Raw genomic sequence first — 22473 nt, 5'->3', positions numbered from 1 at the left:
TCTTCTCCTTATATTGTGTTTCCTTTTTCTTGTTCATCAGGCTAATGCTGTTATTACCCCACTGAGAATTTATTTTCTTTATGTAGGCTTTTCTCTTTTAGCTGATTATTTCTCATTATCTTCTTCACTCAAATATCAATTTGACCTGCCTATTATGGGACTTCCGATTACACTGAAGTTTAATGCAAAAGAGTTTTTCTCCTCCACTGCCAAGCAGCTGGTTTTTTTTTTTTTTTTTATCAATCCAGCACCAAATCTAGAAATATCTTGATAGTTGAACAAAATAAGCATTTGTAAAATGCATTTATTCAAAAGATCAAAAACAATTTTTGAGGTGTGGTACATAGGAATTGAACTGTTAAAGTACTTACATCCCAGGACCAAGAATCCCATGATCAGTAGTCCAATGCCAGCAGGACCAAAATGTACATTATCTCTGATAACGGGCAGCCTCGTCTCTATGCCAACTGTGTTTTTAAAAGTATCAACAGTAGTAAGTTCAGGTTTATCTCTGTCGATAACTCTTATAGTAGTAGATTCAGGACCTTTCCAGCCACCACCTTCTAGGTTCACAATAATTGTACCGGTACATGTTCTTTGAAGAGCATCTGAAACAAGGTTTGAAAATGGAAGAAATATTTTATACATTTAGTATAATAATTATTGGACAATACAAAACTATTTTCTTTTTGCATCAATACTTATTTCAACGTCTTTAGTCCCATCCATCAGTAACTTCCTGAATCATCCCTTGTTCGTGACTCAGTTTTAAATCAAACCATTGTGACTACTAGTGCTCCGGAAAACCGGTCTCATGTATTGAGAAGCATAAACAGCAAATGCCACAGAAAGTACGTATTGGCCAGTGGTGTGTTAAAAGACACAGTGGAGGCATTTCTAGACTATGTTCTTACACATTTCTTATATTAGAGAGCAGTTTTCTTGTTGGTTATTTTACTGTCTTTCTTCTTCAATTATGTTTGTGCTTCTCTGTTTATGGGCTGACAAAATGAACATGTTCAAGCAGGCTGGTATATCATTTCTACAAAAATTTATTAGTGATAAAGCAGCATATTCCAAACTCACAACCAATAACTTATAGGAGAGGGAGCTGACAGTATTGGAAGTGGGGGCAAACTTTCATTTCAAACAGAAGGTAAAACACTTTGTTTCTCAAGCAAACATTCCTAATTTCCTTTCTTCTTGTCCTTTGAAGTTTACATGTGTCACTGTGTTTCTTGACTAAACACAGGGGTAGGGATATTTGTTATTTGTTTCAACTTAATTGCTCTACATTTGCTGTTTATTTCAACCAACCAAGCAACCCATATTTCAAAACAGTAGGCTGATTTCGAGCGCTTGTGGTACAAAGGGCAGTACATCAAAAGGCATCTACATTTGGATCAGCAGGCACATGGGCTGAGGCAGACAGGTAGTAATGACTGCAAAAGGGTGCTAGGGAACTCTTCGTGGTGATGAATATGCTCTAGATCTTGTTTGTGGCAATGTACAGTATATATGCATGCATACATCTGCCAACACCCATCAAGCTCTACACTTGAATGAGGTGTATTTATTAAATATAAATTATACCTCAATAAAGTTGAATGAGAAATATATTTGAATCTATACTTGTGTCCTTATCTTGCAACAAAACTAGTCCATTAAAAGCTATCAAAGTAACCATGTATTCAATCTATTACAATTTAACCCAAAAATAGTATATGTGAAAGATGATAAAAAAGATATTTTAAATGAAAAAAGTTGCTCAGACCAATATTAAAAACACATTATTGTGATCATTTACCTTTGATTTACAAAGTCAGTCATATTTTGCACCTATTGAAATGAATGGAAGCTCCTTGTATTTGTATTTTGTATACAGTTGTTCCACCTATTCTCTCCTACGATACCTTAAAAGAGATTTATTCATCACATCTGCACTATTTGTTTTCTGTAGGACTTGAATGTGAAAATGCATGGAATTGCTCACTCCAGAAAAACCACGTTACTGAAAGTTCCAGGGGTGACTGTTTTCTCCTTTAGAGGTGAGATTTCCAAAGGCAGCATCTACCATGTAGGAAAGTTTCCTCATCAGCAGGTGCTAGCAGGCCAGACTTCAGTGGTCACAGTAATTCTTGCTGCAGCGTCGGGATGATGTGGATGGAACATTAGCTTTTTCTCCAACCCACTTGCAATTATTTACATGTGGTTATTACTAAAGGAATTTTTAAAATCCAACATAATCTTTCCCCCCCCATTTATTTCCCCAACTTTATTGAGAAACTATAATTGACATGTCACATCATGTAATTTAAGTGGTACCATGTGCTGGCTTGATACACTTATATATTACAATAGGATTATTACCACGATGGTGTTAGCTAACATTTCCATCACATCACACAGTTTCCATTTCTTTTCTTTTGGTGGTGAGAAAATTCAAGATCTACTCTTCCAAGGATATATCATTAGTACAATATTGTTATCTATAATTACACTGCTGTAGATTAGGTCCCCAGAAAATATTTATTTAGTAACTGGAAGTTGTAGTTTTTGAGAAACATCTCCCCTTTTGCCCCTTTCGCCAGCTTTTTTCCTGCTATTTTAAATGTTTTTGTGCCACATAGGTTATTTTTAATATTTTGAACACTTAGTCTTTTAAATATTATGCAACCTATATTTATGAAGCTAAGTTTGCCACAAAAGTCATTATAGCACATTGTTTAAAGAAAGAAAATGTGATTTATTATTCAAATTATTAACATACTGTACTACTCCTGTCTATAAACTCAGGTCATGTAAAGCTAATTTCATCCAGCTGCAAGGGAAGAGAAGTAGAAATATTTATGTGCCTGCCATAGTATTTCACATGTGTGTAGCATATATGCTAAACTACTGTTGGAATTATTACAACCTATCTTACTATGAATTATTACTAGTAACACTATTGGCTTATTTCCTTATATTATAAATAAATGGATACTGTATATAATTTGAAACATAGTATTATATAAAGGAGCAAAACAAAAGCAAAGAAAAAACAAACTGATAATTGCACTACCCAAGGACAACCTCTGTTGGTATTCTGTTTTATTATCTTTTGGCCTTAATTATAACACCTATAATTTACATATTTAAGTTTCATTGATAGATCATATAGCTCATTCCATTTTATATTTTTTTATTTTGCATTTAAGAATTCTTCCATATTTAAAAAAAGCATTTAATGAAAGTAATTTCTGATGACTACCTAATTTCATATAAAGCAGACAATGGTTTACCCACCCAGGTCCCTGTTATTGACATTGCCCTCTATATTTACTTATTATACATAATGCTACAAGGAATAGCTATATGCATTATCTTCTATATTAAGGGATTTTCCTAAGACTCTTGAAATTTGATAAAAATAAAGGAATGATTTTGTTTGGCATAATCATTTTCACCTCTATCATATTAATATACATGTGAGTTCAGTGGTCAGCCTTTGTCCATTGGTGTAACCCTAGAACCAGGCACAATGGCTGATGTTTGGTTGGGATTCAATATATAGTTTCAGAGTTAATGAATAAAGATACCCCTGGAAGTACATCCCAGAGAAATTTAAATCCAGTCCATGATAGCAAATCCCATGCCTTTCATCTCAGCTCTGTTAATTCTAATGTTATTGTTTTGTTGTTACTTTTATCATTACCATCACATGTAATATTTAGTTCCAGAAGGTTGCAATTTTTGAAGAGAAAAAGCATTCTTTCTCCTTGCCAGGAGCCTAACAATTTTGTAAGCTAAGTTCCAATTTTCCCTTCATGTCTCCAATTAAGCTTGATGTTGGATGTTATAGGGAACCGTTCCACACGTGGGAAATGTAGCCCAGCCCCCACTCAGAGAAGCCAGTGGGGTAGAAGGTCTGGCACACAGGACCCACGCCCACAGACAGGTTCTCCTGTGGGGAATCAGACCTGCAGTGTACCTAGGCTGCTATGAGACTTGCTTTTGCTAAAACTCCCTCACCCTGAATTGAGGCAGCAAATGTTTACTGAGTATCTTTAACTTCCTAAAGTCTGCTAAACCTCCCTAGCATGGAGTGTAACCAGTTCAACCACTTTCCCCCTTGATCTGTAACACCCTTCTCTTTGATGTAATTAGCAACATTCTTTCCTTTGTTATCTCTAAAAGGTAATCACCTACAGTGAACCTGTGCATAGTAAATGTATATCATCCTAGATGTAATGCACCCAGAAAAGCAATAAAAGCCTGTCCAGGCAGGGGTCAGGCTCTCTGGCCCTCTCACCCTCTCTCTCACTTAGAGAGTGGCCATGCCGCCCCTTTTTCTCCACAGGATTTCTGTAGTCTGCGTGCATTTGTCCACTGCAGCCACAGCACACGGGTCCCGTGGGCCGGGATCCACATCAGGATGTAAGAAAAGGAGTAAACCAGTAATCACCTAAGCCTATTTCAGCACTGAATCAAAATAAGGTTTATTGATAGATGGAATCCCATTTTCATTTGTAATATTAGTTTTAAAACTACATTTAGTTATTTTTTAAAAGATTTTATTCATTCATTTTTAGAGAGACGGGAAGGGAGAGAAACATCAACGTGTGGTTGCCTCTCGCATGCACCATGCTGGGCCTGCAACCCAGGCATGTGCCCTGACTGGGAATTGAACAGGCGACCGTTTGGTTCACAGCCCTCCCTCAATGCACTGAGCTATACCAGCCAGGCACTACATTTATTTTTCATTGATTGTGGAAAAAACATTATAATTTTGAATTGTTTAATGACTTAAACAATGTTATTTTATTATTATTACTTTCTCATCTGTAAAGCAAGTGGAAACTGTCAACCCTGTTGTAGGATGACTGAAAGAGGAAAAAAGAGAGGGAGAAGGAAGGGAGGAGGATGACTGAAGTAGCAGTACTGCTTACTAGAATTAGCTCAGGAACTTCCCTAGTTCAGTGACCAGCATAATGTAATTGTATTGGTTTGGAAGAGTGACATAAGGATGCTACTTCCAAAATTTTTACACAAAGTTTTACATCAACTGTCTAAAGATTATGTAAAATTCAGTTAGCTTGGCTTCTGGCCTATTTGAAAATAATTTTACAAACATACAATTTAAAATATTCAATTATTTACATTAAACAGAGCTAACATTTATTGAACATCTAAGTGCTTTACATGTAGAAACTCCTTAAATACATACTGAAGAGTGAGGGAAAAATGGGTTAAATAAGTTATCTAAAATCCTGTATCTAGTAAGTGCAGGATGCCAATCCAGTCTCACTCCAGAGCTGATGGTCTTATCCACTAAATTACACTGCCTTTCATATCATTAGAGATTTGGTTCTATAAAACCCAATATAACAAGTTTTGTTAGAAAGATAATTACTTCAAAATACAATGGTTAAATTTTAATTTCTGAGTTATACATAACTCCATCCAAAGGAAAAGTAATAAATTGATCAATTAATCTCTTACCATCTATAGACAGAATTGTTCCTTCGTATTTTCCATTAAGCATATTATATTGATCCCAGGTAATTTTATTTCTCAAAGTAATTATGCCCGTCCTTGAGTCCACAGCGAGCAGATTGGCTGGATTATTCCCCATCACATATCTGTATTTGAAAGATAACAGTACACATTAATGTCAGCTCTCTAACAGGAGAGAGAGAGAGAGAGAGAGAGAGAGAGAGAGAGAGAGATTTTGTTTATAAAACACATGTTTCTGGTCAGTAGGTCAGTAGTTATGACCCCTGTATGTACTTTTCAGTTATTACAGACAATGTTTTTTTTTTCAGGGCGGTTCCAGGTGTTTGAGGACATTCAAATACACAAAGATGTAAATTTAAGGAAAAAGAGTTTCTGAGCAGCCATTTCTGATGGAATGTCTCTTATGACCACTTGGATGTTGGAGTTTTCCATTGATACTTGCAGTCTCATTTCATTTGGTTTTGGTACCATCAGCGCTATCCTGGAAGACCCAGATCCTAGGACTTCCTGAGCTCATTAATACTTCTAAAGTATTCTCTTACCAAAGAAGTTACTTCATCATTAGCTTGGCCTCCCTATTTCCACTCCCCCTCTCCATATACACAATGACTTCACAGAACTTCATTTGAATACTAAACTACGTATGTCCTTTCCTTGTGCTTCTGCCCTATTTCTATTCTCTTTTCTCTCCTCCTCGTCTTTCACTTCCATGTGGTTTTTCCCCTCATTTAATTTTTGTTAAAGAAATACTGGTTAGTAACTCTGTCTCAGGCATTGCACCAGACCCAGGGAAGAGAACTTTAAGAGGACCCAGGGGTGCGGTTGGGGTGGTCTGCCCTCAGTGACTCACGTCTGCAGGGTATGAGGACTTTACCAGCAGTGGGGGTACAGTGTGACAAGAGTCTGCCAGAAGTACTCACGTGGTGTGAGCAGAGTGCAGGAAAGACCTTGTAGAACTCATTTGTGAGGCCTTTCCCCCACTGTAATTCTTGATCACAAGCACACGTGTAAAACATGTGTGCACGTAGCCACACTGATTTTCTATGATCAAGTCGAAATATTTTGATATGCAAAGTTACAAAAATTACATAACATGATTTTTCCTTAATCTACCTCATTTTTCATGCCAAAGTTATTAAAGGCCAATACCAACTAAGTGCTGATTAAAGCAAAGGGAGTAACTAAATGTAATGGATTTCAATCTGGGCAAACAGGCAATGGGAAAATCAGTCCATACAATGTTGCAGGGTAAATAACCTTGGCATGTGGTAATCAGCTAATTGGTCAATAAAATATATAAACACAGGAGTGTCAAACTCTAAAGATGTAATATTTTCACAATTTACAGCTTCACACTTTACATCTTGCACTTTGAACACATTTTTATATGTTCTTAAGTTAAGCACTAAATTAAGTAATAATTGAGTGGTTAGTACTTTTTATTATTAGATGATGGTTTCAAAATAATAAAAAATATTTTAATTCATACTTAACATTTGTTTAAAAATATATGTACTTCATTCAACATGTGATGAAAATTAGTTGAAAAGGTCAGTCTTACCTAGCAGTTGTTGAAGGGAGACCAGTGTCCAGATCAGTAGCTACAAAATCTCCCACTTGGTAATTTTGTCCCATATTACTAGTCACTACATACGTCTTTGAACCTGGACGGAACACTGAGCCTTCGATTACATTTAACACAGTCACCGAGATTGCAGTTGCTGTGAGCTTGTATTGGGACATAATGGAATGATGAAACTCAGCTTTATTTCTAACACCGATACTAAGTTGTAGGTTCTTCATAGCTTCATAATCTAAGGGCTAGAAAATACAGAGTCAAATAATTTTACTAACAGAGGAAAAGAAATTGTCGAAGGGAAATAAATCCTTTGACAAGGAAAACTTTAGGCTTCTTTTTAAATTAAATATAGATACATATAAACATAGAATATATTCTCTTTTTATCTCTAATTGAGCACAAACACATAAAGTATGCATAGTAAGAAAAAATCCAATTGTGTTAGATCCTTGTTGCAAAAATTGATAATGTCTGACATGAGTCCTAGTTGTTCATCAAATTAAAAACTTCATATAGAACCATTTTTAAAATGAAAACCAAATAAAAAACTTAATATGGTCAATCCTTGCACTTTGTGTGGCAAAGACAGTTTATGTTAGCTTGTATCACTTCGTGTTAATAGAAAGTAGTTCTATGTACACAAACTATGGGAGGATACATTGTAGGTTCCATCATTTGACTGGTTTATCCATAAAGAACAATTTAGAAGAATTTTACTTCTATAAATGTGACTTCTTGCAATAAGTCTGGTGTTAGAATGTAATACACACACACACACACACAGAGAGAGAGAAGAAATGCTTATATTTTCAATATATTCTGGAAAATTTTTTTCATATTATGAAATAATCAAGTAGTCATTTTTATTATAAAGGGTGGTTTCAATATCAACTCCTCATATAATCCTCTAACTATGCATTATGCCAAATATATTTTTCTAAGTTTTCACATGAGAGTAACTTAGATGACCATTTATTCACAAACTGAACTCTTCACTTAGTGAAAGTGTTTAGTCTTTGCTCTAATATGGGCTGTACTGCAGTTCCAAGAATGGCTATAAAATCATGTGTACATATATATTACACAGAAACACAAATATATATTATATATAGTATATATTCAAAAAAGGAAATAATATATGATGCCATATATAGGAGAAAATCAAAATCATTCCTGTTTCACAGATAGGGTTAGTGAGGAAAGATTAATTTTCTAAAGTAATATAGAAGTTTTCTGTGAAATGGTTTAGGACTCAGTTACCCAGCATGGAATCCCAGGTAGTGTCATGGAAAGAATATGGACTGAGTAGCCAGAGAGGTGTAGGTGTGAATGCCAGAGGTACCACTTACTAGTTATGAGAACTCGAGCAGGTTACGTACTCTCGCTGAACCCCAATGCATTTATCTGTAATGGGGGCATATAACCCATCACAGGGATGCTGTGGGGAACAGCCTAAAGCCTCTGCTCATGGCCTCACTAAACGGAAGCTATAGACATGGTGACGCTTTATGAAGACAAGAAACAGGTGATCACACCTTCCTAGGAGGACAGAATGCCTTAGGAGTGTGTTTCTGAGGATTATTCTGAAGGGAGGAAATAGTGGAAAAGGAGTTACAGTTTGCTATAAAGGTCCATAGTGCACGCACCACCTACAGTCCATGTACAGCTGTCACGAATTTTCACGCAGACTGGGCAGGTCTTGCAGCACAGGGTGAAACTTTCACCACCAGCTCCCTAGGAGTCCGACATGTCCCCCCACCTCTCAGAGGCAATTCACTGCAGGTGAATGTGGTGCATCGTCAGTGTAAGAGGGACACAGGAGGACTCTAGGGACTTGGATGGAATCTCTAGTGCATTTATGTCATAAGAAACTGTGGTCAGCAGCCACAATGAAATGGGAATGTGATTCTACAGTTGCACCAATTGAATGTTAACTTCATACAAAGACACTGGAGGAATAAAGAACTTTCATTTATGTGGTGAGTATTCTTAGTGCATAATAGTTGTCACATTTTTTAAAGATTAATGTTAAATCTGATTTTAAAAATATTTTTCTAAATATTCTAAAACAAGACCTTAATGATTGATCATACTTCATTGTAAGCATTAAGTACCTCTCATGTTTAAAAATTCTTAAAAGTCATATGATCAGTGGTGGAGTACTGTATAGATACAAGTGTTATGAGTTAGAATTCAGTGCTTGTTTTCATTAAATTATATAAGCAAAAGTACTCTATGCAAAAGCTCTATTGTATATACCATTTTAAAACAGGAATTCTTTTCTTTCTCTGGCTCAAATTTCTGGAATCTTAACATTTTATTTTAATATTACCATTTACAAAATGACAAGGAGAAAAAATATGTAATATAATGATACCATACCTTAATAACCTTTAAAATTCCCACATTTGTTCTTTCATTCATTTCTATGTCAAACCAATTTCCCTCATTTCCAGAGATAAAGAAAATGACTGCCATCCAGTTAGCTGAGAACTCCTCATCCAAATCGATGACTCTGATTTGGAGCAGATCTGAATACAGAGCATTTTCTTCGATACGTATGGAATACTGGAACAAGAAGGAAAAAAAAACATAGCACCAAGTATGTGTGAGAGAGAACTATAGTAGACTTATATTAAATGTTTATAGTTACTCATTATTTAGAAAAGGGATCTGTGTTTATAGTCAGACGTTTCATTGTTCAAATGTTTTCCCCCTTGCATTTTATAAACAAGCACTGACAAAGTACACGTCTACATTTCGGTTGCATGTGATTAAGGATTACATATACATCTGTAAGTAGGAATATTCAGACAAGTTTCAGAATGTGGTAAGTTAAAAATTATTAATTTCAGAGACAAATACTTACTGAGGACAGTTCCAAGTATGGGATGTTGTCGTTGACATCGAGGATTTTAATGCTGCATTCACTCTCTGCTGACAAACCATCTGCCCCGCCATCTCGGTCTGAGCCTCTTACAGCAAGAGAATATTGGCCATATTGCTAAAATACACATGACAAACCACAGCACAGTTGACATAGACACTCTTTATTCTGTCTCTTGCAAAGTTCTTTTAAAATGTTGGCTCATCAGTTACATAAATCTATGGCGGGGATACGGGTAACACAGATTATTGAAAATTCACAAACCTCACATGAATCACTTGAAAGTTTCCACTTCTAGTCCCCAAAATATTTATCCAGCCTCATTTTAAAAAAGCAACATTTCTTAAAGGCCTCATTCCTTATTCTATGCTCATGTTTGAAAATGTTTATAAAGGGTAGAGTGGGTCAAAATGATCAGGAGTACAGAGATTAAGTTTTATCAAGATTTTTGGCTTAAAAATTCCATACCTTGGATAATCAGGCCCTTATTGTGGAAAAAATAAAGAGACAAAAATGGTTTGCACTTTGGGGGGGTGGTGGTGGCAGTTGTGGCGGTGGAATTACTGATGATCTGTCTTCTTGATTCTACTCAATGGTGCTTAAATTTTTGGAAGCTGGTAAGGGCTATGACTGCTCTTCAGGAAGCACGCACAACTGCATTCTCATTTGAAAATGCGATGTGATCTTAGGGGATTCATAGTTAGAGCCATCTTGAGGTCTCTCCCTGGACCCCAGGTTAAGAATGTCGGCTCTGGTGGAGTCCCAGCAAATGCAGAGTTCCTTCCCTCTTCTAGCTCCTCACCACTAAAACTCTTTTGAGAAAGAGCTAAATAGTCAATTTCTTCTGATTATAATTTCCTAAGAAGTATAAATCACTGATTTGTTTTCTCATTTCTAAATAAAACATTGATATGGATGTTGCTTAATTTTTATCAATCATGCTGTTGATTCATCTCTCAAAAGAATCGACGGGCTGTCAGTAGGTGTGACACAGTGAGCAAAAGATTTTTGTCAAAGGAGCTTAAAATGGGCTGCATTAAAGAAAGAGAAACCAATTGCTTAACGTGTAAAATTTCTTGGAGCCTCGACCATGTTCATGCATTGACTCTGCAGGGTGGGGGATGTAACAGCAAAATACTGAAAGCATGTTATATGTACTCTCAGAATACAGTTTTCTTAATTTAAGGCAAATCCTAAGTAAGATTAAATGAAAACAAGTGACAGTATAAAATGTATGTGAGGGATCCCCATATCTTCATTTTAAAGATATTTATGTCATTGCCATTATATGAAAAGATTACGTATATAGAAATTAAAAGTATAGTCTCCTTTTTTTCTTTTTAGGTACTCTAACTTCTAGAATCAATTCATATGAATTAATAACTCATTTAAAAAAAAGAAATTACCTCTCTGTCTAGAAAATTATTCATTGTTCGAATTTCTCCAGTGTATCTGTTGATAATAAACATGGGTGAATCAGAAGGTTCCTGGCTTATGATCTTGAAGGCTATTTTCGAGTTCAAATTATTGGGTTCATCCGCGTCAGTAGCATTGAGTCTCATCACCAGTGTATCTAGAACACGAGGAAAATTGGTTGTGATTGGACAGTGTGCATGTTTGGTACAACACAGCATATTGCTTTCTCAGCATGATGTTAGGGTTGGTCGGTTCCTACAAGTGCACTCTACCAGTTTTTCCTTCTCCTTCTCTAACGTAGTCATATATCAGCTCCTTTGCATAGCTTAGCATTGACAAAACATCACATTTTCCTAAGAACCTAGATATTGCTGATAGTTAGAAAACAAACAAAAGTTTTGTTCTGCCATTCCACTTTCTATTCTAGTATAATGGCATTGTTTTAAGGTCACTGTGGTGAAACAAAATGATATTAAGGTCAGACCAATAGTTTCTAAACTTTCTAGCACTTTTTTGATATACGACCTTGGCCTCAGTTTCCACATCTGTAAATGTGGATGACAGTAGGACAATCCTCTTTGAGTTCATGAGAGAATTAAGCAGCTTAAAGAGAGAAAATTATATACACTTCCTACTGAATAATGCATACTCAGTAAATATGTATTATTGTTCTGTTTTGTTTGGTTCCTAGTTTAGTGCTGGGTAACTAGGAGTTTTGAAGACAAGCTTGTTTAACTAGTTACTTTGTCCTATCCCTCATCTTTAATCCTATAAGCAGTTTTGATGAAGGATGCCAGAGAATGTGAAAAGCCGCCAGTGTTCATAAACTAGAATTCTTTTCTACACTCAAACTGTTTTAAATACAATCTGTGTCTTATAGGCAAAAATGACTAGACAATCTCCCATCTCTTTCTCTTTCTTTCCATCTCTGTGTGTATTCATTTTAGCATCATTTAAAAAATGTTTTCAAAATGCAATTGATTAGTTGTGGTACATCCATACAAAGAATCTGATGCAACTGTCAAAAGGATTGAAAAAACTAATATTACTTTATGTAGAAAAGTGTTCAGAATATGTTTGAATCAATGTTCACATTGTATATTAATATGTAGAAAAGTTCCTCAAAATATGCTTATATATATCTATGTAATTATAGAACATATCCACTTAAGCAACTTATGACAGTGCTTGCCAGTGAAGAGAGAAAAGCCAAATTTCTATTCCATTTTTATTATCCATGTTGTGTGAATATTTTTAATACACATTTTTTAAAAATGATATTTTTAACAGTTTACACTATCAAGATATTTTAATGCATAAAGTAAAATGTAAAGATTTTTAATTTATAAGAAGTTATACCACTTAAATATTAAAAGTAACTATGGTAAATTAAGTTCTGATAAATATTCAAATAAAAATAACCTCTGCATTTTTCAATATGTGTAGCACAACCTTCAATAGTGTGCTAAGCACTTGATATACTGTCTCTTCCAAGAGACTGAATATTTCGCAGTCAAAATGTTGCCATTTACAGTGACCCATAAGGAGGCCATGGCACCTGTGGATGGTCGCAGCTCTTGCAGGCCGATGCTCTGTCTAGTTACAGATTTTCTGGTGCCCCTCAACCTGCACCACTTGAGACATTCAGCTTTAAATGTACATGGTGGGCCAAACAGGATTCAGTTTATAATACATTTGAAACACATAAAATCAGTAGCTTGAATAAAAAGCCCAAAACAACAATAAATATATATCTATTTAGTGTCCTGAAGAAGTAATGCCATTGAGTGTGGTTGGTAGGGTACGTGATTGTCTTGCAGGAGATGGACAACATGTTGAATATTTCATCTAAAGTGTCATATGGTGTGTTTGAGTGTGATATTGTTATGTTACAGAATTACATGCTTGTGATTTTGTAATAAAAATTTTTATGTAATAAAAAGGGGTGCTATCTGTGCCAGTCTATCTATTTATCTATCTATATATCATTACTTAACTTTTATCTATCCAGATACTTCTTTTGCATTTATCTGCTGTCAAAAAAGCTCTTGAAGATTGTGGCCACAAAATAAATTGCCCAGAAGTGATTTGTATGGGTTCTTTAAAGCTGTTCAATTTTTTTTAAACCATGATAAAAAAAAAGGCAGCATGAATAAAAGTGGATGATACTGCCTTTCAAAACAGTCAGGCTGGGGGGCTGAATTCTCCTCTAAGGGGTCCTGCCAACACTGTGCAAAGTCCTTTTGGAATTTTTCCTTAGGAATCTAGGACACAGCTTATACGTGAATTACATGAGAAAACGGTTTTCATTACTTTGGAGTTGCTCCTTGTGTATGACAGATTGGAGCTGCTTCTGCCCTTGAAGGGAAAGCCTTTATGGAGATTTCCTCATGCCTCTGTCTTCTGTATGCTTTTCTATACTTATCTGTTACATATGTGACGTGTACATTGGCATCATTTAGCCTCAAGTTGACTGGCTGTTTAGAATGATCTGGAAGCCAACATACTCTTGTTAATTTAATAAAGTTAATTACTTACTTGCATTAGAGTTTTCTTCTATTTGTCCTAGAAAAGTAGACATGGAAAACACTGGAGGGTTGTCATTTATATCCAAGACCCTAACTCTGAGCTCAAGAATCCTCTCCAAATCTTGGCCCTGTGCATTTAGAGCCCGGCAGTAAATCTAGAGAGAAATAAAAAGGAATAATTATACGATGCAACAAATAATACATTTTTACTTTGGACACTATACTAGGCACTGTGTAACTAAAAAAAAATAAGACTTCAATGACAGGTAGCTTGATCAGTTACAAAAGGAAAACAACAGCACTGTGATGTCATAGGAGGATGTGATGATTGAGGTAGATCTTGAAAGAGAATTTCAACAGGTGGAGCTGGGAATTGGCTGGGTGTTCCAAGCAAAGGCATTCATGTGAGGAAGAAACAAAGTAATGAAAACTCAGTGTTTGAAGTCAGGAATAGGGACTATTGGGGTGGAGGCTGTGGTCACATGGAAAGTCACATGGGGGCTTCAAAGAAACAGCACTCATCAGTAGGTCCTGGCTATATGGGTGTTTGTATTATCGTTATTATTAGGTGTGCACATGAGTACAATATAATGGATACTATTTTACCTATTTGGTGTATTTCATACAAAATGCACTGTGCTTTAACAAAAGCTAATAGGCTGGCATACTGACATAGAGAGCTTTTGGGAAAACATTGTGGGAAATAAGGTAGGAATATTAAATTAGAAAATCAAGGAAGATTTTCTTTATTTTTAATTTTGAGTATTAACAAGTGTGAACCATGATGGAAGCAACCTACAGAGCAGGCAGAAGACACATGAAAAGTCAAAGTTAATAGAATAAGATTCCTCAATACCAGATAATTATGGGACAATAGAAACTCTTGAGATATATTTAAAAAACAGGAAATTCATCTTCCTTTTGGATTTAATGTAGAACATTTCTGAGCAGGTAGAGAGAATTAATTGTAAGAGTTTGTTGATTTGTAAGAGTTAATTGTAGGAGGACTCAGATTTTTAAATGAAATTGGCATGAGGTCAGCTGCTTAAAATAGGAATGAAGTTAAGGGTTTGAAGAGTAAACACTTAAGCTTTGTCACAGCTACTGTAAGGGACAGAGCAAGATTCTGTTAAAGAGGATCTAAGTCTTTCCAAGGCACAGCCTGTGCTCAGGTGAGCTTGAGCAATGTGCATTTATACTAAAGTGCGTTCACTCAGAGAAGGCTCCTGCAGTAGCTATAGGATCATTACTTGGCATTGGAGTTATCACAGACCAACATGCTCAACTGGATTAAAGAAAAAGAAGTAAAGGTTGAGTACTTGCCCTTCCACGCAAATGCTCTAGCCTGCCACTGGGGCCAGACCCCAGGTTTGCATTTTTGCTAAGGCACTTAAGCAAAACACTCATCTGTCTCTCAAAATCTGTGTGTCTCTGGGTCACAGCTGCTCATGAATTAAGGGACAGCCAAAAACATCTATACTGAGACTCTTGAAATAAGCATGAGCTGAGCTTGAGATAATCCAAAAGTAATTTAGGAGGCCTGAACATATACTTGTATATTCACACTGCACCCACTTACAATGAAAAATGGAGTGACTTCTCGATCAACTATGGATGTTATGTTAATTTCACCCGTTTTCTGATTAACAACAAAGATTCCATAAGGTGGTTGATCAATTCCTACTCCGGAGATGTGGTATGTAACTTTCTGGTTTGCAGCGCAATCTGAATGAATCTGCAAAAGGAATACATTTGAAAATATTACAGGATGCAAAATAAGTCTGTTATATTTGATATATAATTGCTGTCTTTTTCGACAAGTGTTGAATATTCTGTCCTTTTTATTTTGGGGCAAATTCTGGAAGGAGAGAATTATCCTACTAGATAAAGGGAATAGTTACAGCTTTAGTTTTTCAGTGGTAACTGTTAATGTAATACTAGAATTTCAGTTTATATTTCTACCAAATAATAAAAAGTAAGAAAGTAAAATATCACCCTAATACATGTAAGTTTATGCAATCATCATTTATATATTCATTCATTCATTCACTCATTCATTTAGCATTTACAATTTGATTATATGATTTGGGGGTTCTATGCTACAACAAGGTCTACAGGAGTGAATGCCTTACTATTTTAGTGAGTAGACCAGTGTTTTTTTATTACATAACTTTGATCTTCCAATTAAAAAGGAAATTTAAATGTTATTTTAAAAGAAGATTGAGGTAATTTTATGTAGGTAAGAAAAGATATCTGACTGCATGCAGAAGCTGTTAATTCTGAAAATGGAGAGGAAATTTTAGCAGGAAAGTAAAGAAACCAGTGTAAATAAATGGCTAAAGAAATCAGGACTTTTTTTTTTTTAAATAAACTACTGTATGGGAGTGTCCCTGTGTGAATCTATGTGAAAGTGTTATGTTTGAATGTGTGTCAGTGTATGTATGTATATATTTGTATATGAGTGAATCTGTGTGTTGATGTGTTTTTGAGTGTGCACATGTGTGTGTTCTTTACAAAGGCATATAAAGGAAAGTGAAAGGAAAAAGGTTACAAAAGACAGTGAATTGTGAATGTTCATAAATGAACAAACCAAAAGTAGGAATTTAATTCTAGTAGATTATGAGGCAGAACGAGCATGCATTGAAACAGTTACTCTAATTGTGCTGAGTGGTAAGTTCATTACTTAAATCACTATAATTTCAAAATCTAGAGTTTAGGGTAACACATGATCATGTGTATTACTTTCACCAGTAAGCTGAGTCAGTGTTTCACTGTTTATGTGAGTGCCTAAAAATCTTAATTTATCCTTCTAATGGCTTCAGTTTTCAAAACCTGACTGAGTATTATTCTGTTTTATATCATATCTTCTCAGTGAGATATGTCCATAAAATATTTAAAAGACAGGTTCTTTTGAAACTTTAACTTCATCCATTTGATTTTTTATTTTATGTTTTGGGGTTGAGACTTACCTTGGCTATTGGATTCCTCTTTGAGTTGTCTTCACCTTCACGACAGGCTGCAGCAAACTTGATCCATTCACGTTTTTGCCTTCGGATTGAATGCCACTTGATGGTGCCATTTTTAGTGTTATAATCCCTCACCTTGAATGGTCAGGGTAAAGTAATGGTACCTATTAACATTTATTCATAAATCACATTCCACTAAAGAATTGGTAGGAGGAGTAATTATAAAGCCAGAAAAGATGCCTTTTGGGGAAAATTGGTAATTTTGATACTCTTAATTTATATTTAAAATTAACTTTTCTTATAAGAATGAATTCTGGGGTGCGTATGGGGCATCAGGTATATATAGTTACTCCCAAACCATTTTCTTTGGGCTTTGGGGGGGGATTATTTAATAATTTTTTCCTTAAATATTTTAATTTTTCCCCTTTATTGTATTATTCCATTACCCTTTAGTGCCCTGATGCTGTCCTCCCCTCAGCAATCACCACACTGCTGTCCATGTCCATGAGTCCCTTTTTCCTTTTTGCTCAATCTTTTTAAATTGAAAAAATAAATTTTCTATGTTACCTGGATTTGAAATTCACTGTTAACTTCTACCACCACCTATAAAAAATACAATAAACACAATATTTAACTTTTAAATAAATGCCTTACAATTTATGTTATCAAATCATTCAAAAATCGAACAATCTGAGTCATTAAAATTATTTTCTCAATCTACATAGCAGGTGGACCTGGTTTTAATCTCTCAGGTCTGATAATGATGCTAATGATTCTTTTTTTCTTTTAGTTTTTACTTTTCAATTTTGCTCTTCTTCTTCTTGTTACTTTTATTCTAACTTCCCCCCCTCCCCGTTCTTAGCCTGTGAAGATACAGATACTCACATGAGTGAGGACATTTAAAGCTAGAACCCAGTGGATATGGGGGTTGGAAAACAGGCTCCTGTTAGTAAATCTTGCGCCTAAAGAGCTGGCTATATTTAGTGATGTTCAACAATAAGTTATGATAGTAAAACATTTGACTATAGTTTTAGCCCCTGAGTAGACTCAGATGGAAGTAGAAAAAGAAATGTTTGGGGGTGAAGAAAGCATAGCGAAGAGTAAAGTATCTGGAAAGATTCATAATGTTTGCTTCTTAATTTTCTAATTCTAAATGAATGAATTTTTATTATTCTTGAAAATCTTAAGATGATAAATTTATTATTTGCTTTGAAATATGAGATATAAAGTTCTAAAATAAAAACAAATACTTTTCTCTATGTATAAATGAGCTCATATGTGATGTTTCAGTGTTCACACTAATCAAAGTCAATGATATAAATGCATCTTTCTATAGCAAGGAGAAGAAATTTCAGAGTGCAGGGACTAATTGCTGGGTAAGCAACCACCATTAGTTTTTTTCTCTTGCATTAAATAAGTGAGCTAGTCAAGCACAGCTCTGCCTAGTTTCAGCTCAGCCATGGCCTTGACTTTTACATATGATTTTTAATGTTAAGTCAGGGTAATTTAACTTATTTTTCTCTAAAAACCAAAGGCATTTCTAAAAACACAACACTTATGTATTAAGTTTAATAATACATGAGCATGCTTAAGGCATTGTAAAATGTCTTCCTAAAAAGTTAGGTGTGGATTTGAAGGCTATTTTGCATTTATAAGTTTTTTAATGTATCTTTATGTGTTTTTTCCATACCATTTTGTCCCTTTATATCCCCTCCCCCCCAGCCATCACCTCACTGTTGTCCATGTCCATGAGTCTTTTTTCCTTTTTGTTCAATCCCTCTCCCTCACCTTACCCCCACCACTAGCTGTCATCTGTTCTTCATCTATGAGTCTGTCTCTGTTTTACCTGTTAGTTCACTTTGGTCGTTACATCCACGTATGAGTGAAATCATATGGTATTTGTCTTTCTCTGACTAGGTTATTTCTCTTAGCATAATGTTCTCCAAATCCATCCCTACTGTTGCAAAGGGTAAAATTTTCTTCTTTTTTATGGCTCAGTAGAATTCTACTGCGTAAATATCTCATAGTCATTTTATCTACTCGTCTGCTGATGGACACTTGGGCTGCTTCTGTATCTTGGCAATTGTAAATAATGCCGCAATGAACATAGGGGTGCTTATGTTCTTTCAAATTGATATTTTGGGTTTCTTTGGATATATTCCCAGAAGTGGGATGGCTGGGTCAAAAGGCAGATACACTTTTAATTTTTTGAGGTATCTCCATACTGCTTTGTACAGTGGCTGCACAAGTCTGCATTCCCACCAACAGTGCAAAAGTGTTCCCCTTTCTCCACATCCTTGCCAGCACTTGTTATGTGTTGCTTTATTGATGATAGACATTCTGACAGGTGTGAGATGGTATCTTATTCAGGGTTTTATTTGCACCTCTCTGATGATTAGTGATGTTGAGCATCTTTTCATATGTCTATTGACCATCTGTATGCCTTCTTTGAAGAAGTGTCTCTTCAGGCCCTTTGTCCATTTTTAAATTGGGTTGTTTGTTTTTTGGTAATGAGTTTTGTAAGTACTTTATAAATTTTGGATATTAACCCCTTATCAGATGTAATGGCGAGTATGTTCTCCCTTTCTGTGGGTTCCCTTTTTAATTTGTTGATGATTTCCCTTGCTGGCAAAAAATTTTTAGTTTGATGAAGTCACATTTACTTATTTTTTGTTTTGTTTCCCTTGCCTGGGGAGATATATCTGATAAAAATTTCTAAGAGCAATTGCTGAGATTTTACTGCCTATGTTCTCTTCTAGGATTTTTATGGGTTTCATTTCCACAGCTGGGATTATATCTTAAGAATCTTGAAACACCAATTCAAAAGAACCTATGCACCCCAATGTTCATAGCAGCGTTATTTATAATAGCCAAGTGCTGGAACCAGCCTAAGTGCCCATCAGTAAATGAGTGGTCAAAAAACTGTGGTACATTTACACAATGGAATAATACACAACAAAGAAAGAAGGAGCTCCTACCCTTTACAACAGCATGGATGGAACTGGAGAGTATTATGTTAAGTGAAATAAACCAGGCAGAGAAAGAAAAATACCCTATGATCTCACCTATAAGTGGAACCTAATTAACAACACAAACAAGCAAAAAATAACCAGAGACGTTGAAATAAAGAACAAACTGACAGTAACCAGAGGGGACGGGTGATGAGGATAACCGGGGAAAGAAAAAGAGGGTTGTCAAGTACCATATATAAAGGATACATGGATAAAACCAACAGGGGAGTGGTAGGACGGAGTGTGGGAGGTGGGGGTGCGTAGGGCAGGGGAGAGTGGTGGGAGAAAATGGGGACAATTGTAGCTGAAAAACAATTAAAAATTGCACTCAGAATTAATAAATACAGTATGAACCTTTAGTTCTTATTTCTGCCTAAATAAGACATTTTAAATTTCAACTTGAATTAATTTTAGAATTGCAAAATATGAAAAGTGTTGTTATAAATACACACTATTTGAATTATTGAAAAATAAAATTATAGTTTTAAAAATACTAATAATAGTATATTCAAAATATAGTAATGACTTTAAGCAGTGAGCTCTAATTTCATCATTAAATTAAAATATATTTTAATGTCTAAGTATATTTTTTTAAATCCCATTATTGATAAGTCAAGAAAATTTGTATTTATGGTTAATATGAATGGTTTAAAAAGATAACATTTTGCCCTGGCTGGTGTGGCTCAGTGGATTGAGTGCTGGCCTGTGAACCAAAGAGTTGCCAGTTCGATTCCTAGTCAGGGAACATGCCTGTGTTGCTGGCCAAGTCTGCAGTAGGGGATGCGTGAGAGGCAACCACACACTGATATTTCTCTCCCTCTCTTTCTCCTTCCCTTCCCCTCTCTCTAAAAATAAATAAATAAAATCTTTAAAAAAGATAATATTTTTATTATAGGAGTTATCTATTCATGGTATATAGTTGATGTTAATCATTATCATTATCATTATCATCATTACAATGCACTAAATGATAACTAAGTACTAGACAACAAGTTTAGAGAAATCCATGCATTTAATCTTAACAAGAACATGTGGTCAATACCATAATTATCTCATTTTAAAGATGAGAAATTGAGGTTTTGAATTCAATGACTTAATACAACCCAATAGTATTCAGCCTAAATATGTGGTTGAGATGTGTGTTTTATAATTAAGTACAAAATAGCCAATTTTATGTAAAACCCTAAGTAAAATATACTACAGAGAACTGACATTGCAATTTTAGGAATTCAAAAAAATTCTGAATTTTGGTCTAATCTCATATTATCCTTTTGACTAAGAATGCTTACATACAATAATACAGCAACAGTAATAGTCATATTAGGAAGGCAAGAAAGAAAAGTGAATAGTCCAATGCTTTGGACAAGTAACCAAAATGATACTGTTCCGCTTGGGTGCAGAGTTGAAATGATAGTTCACCTATGTGCTTCTTGCTACCTTGAACTCGTGAACACTTACTCCTCTCATTTGTGGGTGTTGGAGGCGGGTGTGGGGACACCTCATTTGTCTGTTTGGAAGCCTATTCTTCATCTCTACAGGATTGTGTATTCACCTCCTCTCTCTCTTGCGCTTCCCTCACCACACTGAAGTGTCAGCGCCTCCGTTTGTTTTGGAGAACCATGCCAGAGGCCACTACCTTCTCACTTTATGAACCTGGGTTGTTCTTTTTGCCATGAGAGGCAACTTAGGCAGAAGACCAAGTAGGTTTCACTGTATAATCAGGCTCTCAATTGGATTAGCAATTAGAAAGCTGCCAGGTCTTCTTAAAAATACATTGTGCTGACATATCCATAGTGCCTTTTGCTCAGAGTGTAAAATAAACTCTGAAACAAAGTCATTCTTTGACCTTTAAGGCAAAATGATGAGATTCAAGGAGCATTAGGTAGACTCAGAAAACGTTCACTGTACTACCAACATTCTGTGATCTTTAGTTTTCTCATTCATAAAATGATAGGCATTGACTATATTACATACAGTTACTTTTTGAATTCTAACACCAAATCTCTGTGCAGTAGGAAAATATTGTAGTTTCTTGATCATGAGAAGGACATGATAAAGTTGTGGATTTTAATGGAGCCTCTGATAATAATTGGCGGAAATGGTGGGAAGAGGCAGTGATTATAGGAAAGGACATTGGACTTCTGCATCAAGTCAGTCCATGGAGAGATCCACGGAGAGATACAGCTGGATTGAAATGGACAGGTTGGAGAACAAGTGGTGTGTGGGTGTGATGAGAGAGAGAGTCTGAGACCACTGCAGTTACAAACTAGGAGATGAGGAGCAAGGCAGAAGCACAATCAGGGGTGGAACACATCCAGTGTGGGATGCCAGAGCAATGCCTGGTGAAGATGTTTAGGAATTTGGAATATGTGTCAGCACCGTGAACAAATGTTTAGGCCTGATACACAGATTTGAGGGAAACCAGCTCAGGTAGAATGGTTGGAATCATGGGAGAATTTGAAATCCCTAAAGTAGAGAACACAGGAAAGAAATAGCCCATGGCTGAGGATGAAACCAGGGGAACTCCTGCATTTATGTAACTGGGAACCATGACAGTAAACAAGAAACATCAAAAGAGAGAAGAGAA

At 35.6% G+C, this 22473-nt stretch overlaps 1 protein-coding gene across 1 annotated transcript in view; it reads right to left on the bottom strand.

Moving 5' to 3' along the window:
* The window catches only part of LOC112322896 (desmoglein-1-like), a 40643-nt gene that overhangs the window by 12711 nt on the left and 5459 nt on the right, over positions 1–22473 (bottom strand). Inside the window, exons 2-11 of the mRNA XM_053913337.1 lie at positions 17443–17478; positions 16879–17010; positions 15489–15644; positions 13920–14064; positions 11372–11538; positions 9948–10082; positions 9461–9646; positions 7061–7320; positions 5485–5624; positions 372–608 (exon numbers count right to left, since the gene is read on the bottom strand). Of these exons, the coding sequence (XP_053769312.1) occupies positions 372–608; positions 5485–5624; positions 7061–7320; positions 9461–9646; positions 9948–10082; positions 11372–11538; positions 13920–14064; positions 15489–15644; positions 16879–17010; positions 17443–17478 (1594 nt within the window). The remainder of the gene's footprint in view (positions 1–371; positions 609–5484; positions 5625–7060; positions 7321–9460; positions 9647–9947; positions 10083–11371; positions 11539–13919; positions 14065–15488; positions 15645–16878; positions 17011–17442; positions 17479–22473) is intronic.

The sequence above is a fragment of the Desmodus rotundus genome, chromosome 10 (genome assembly GCF_022682495.2).
Source record: "Desmodus rotundus isolate HL8 chromosome 10, HLdesRot8A.1, whole genome shotgun sequence".
Taxonomy (NCBI): domain Eukaryota; kingdom Metazoa; phylum Chordata; class Mammalia; order Chiroptera; family Phyllostomidae; genus Desmodus; species Desmodus rotundus.
This window is presented reverse-complemented; position numbering and strand designations above follow the sequence as displayed.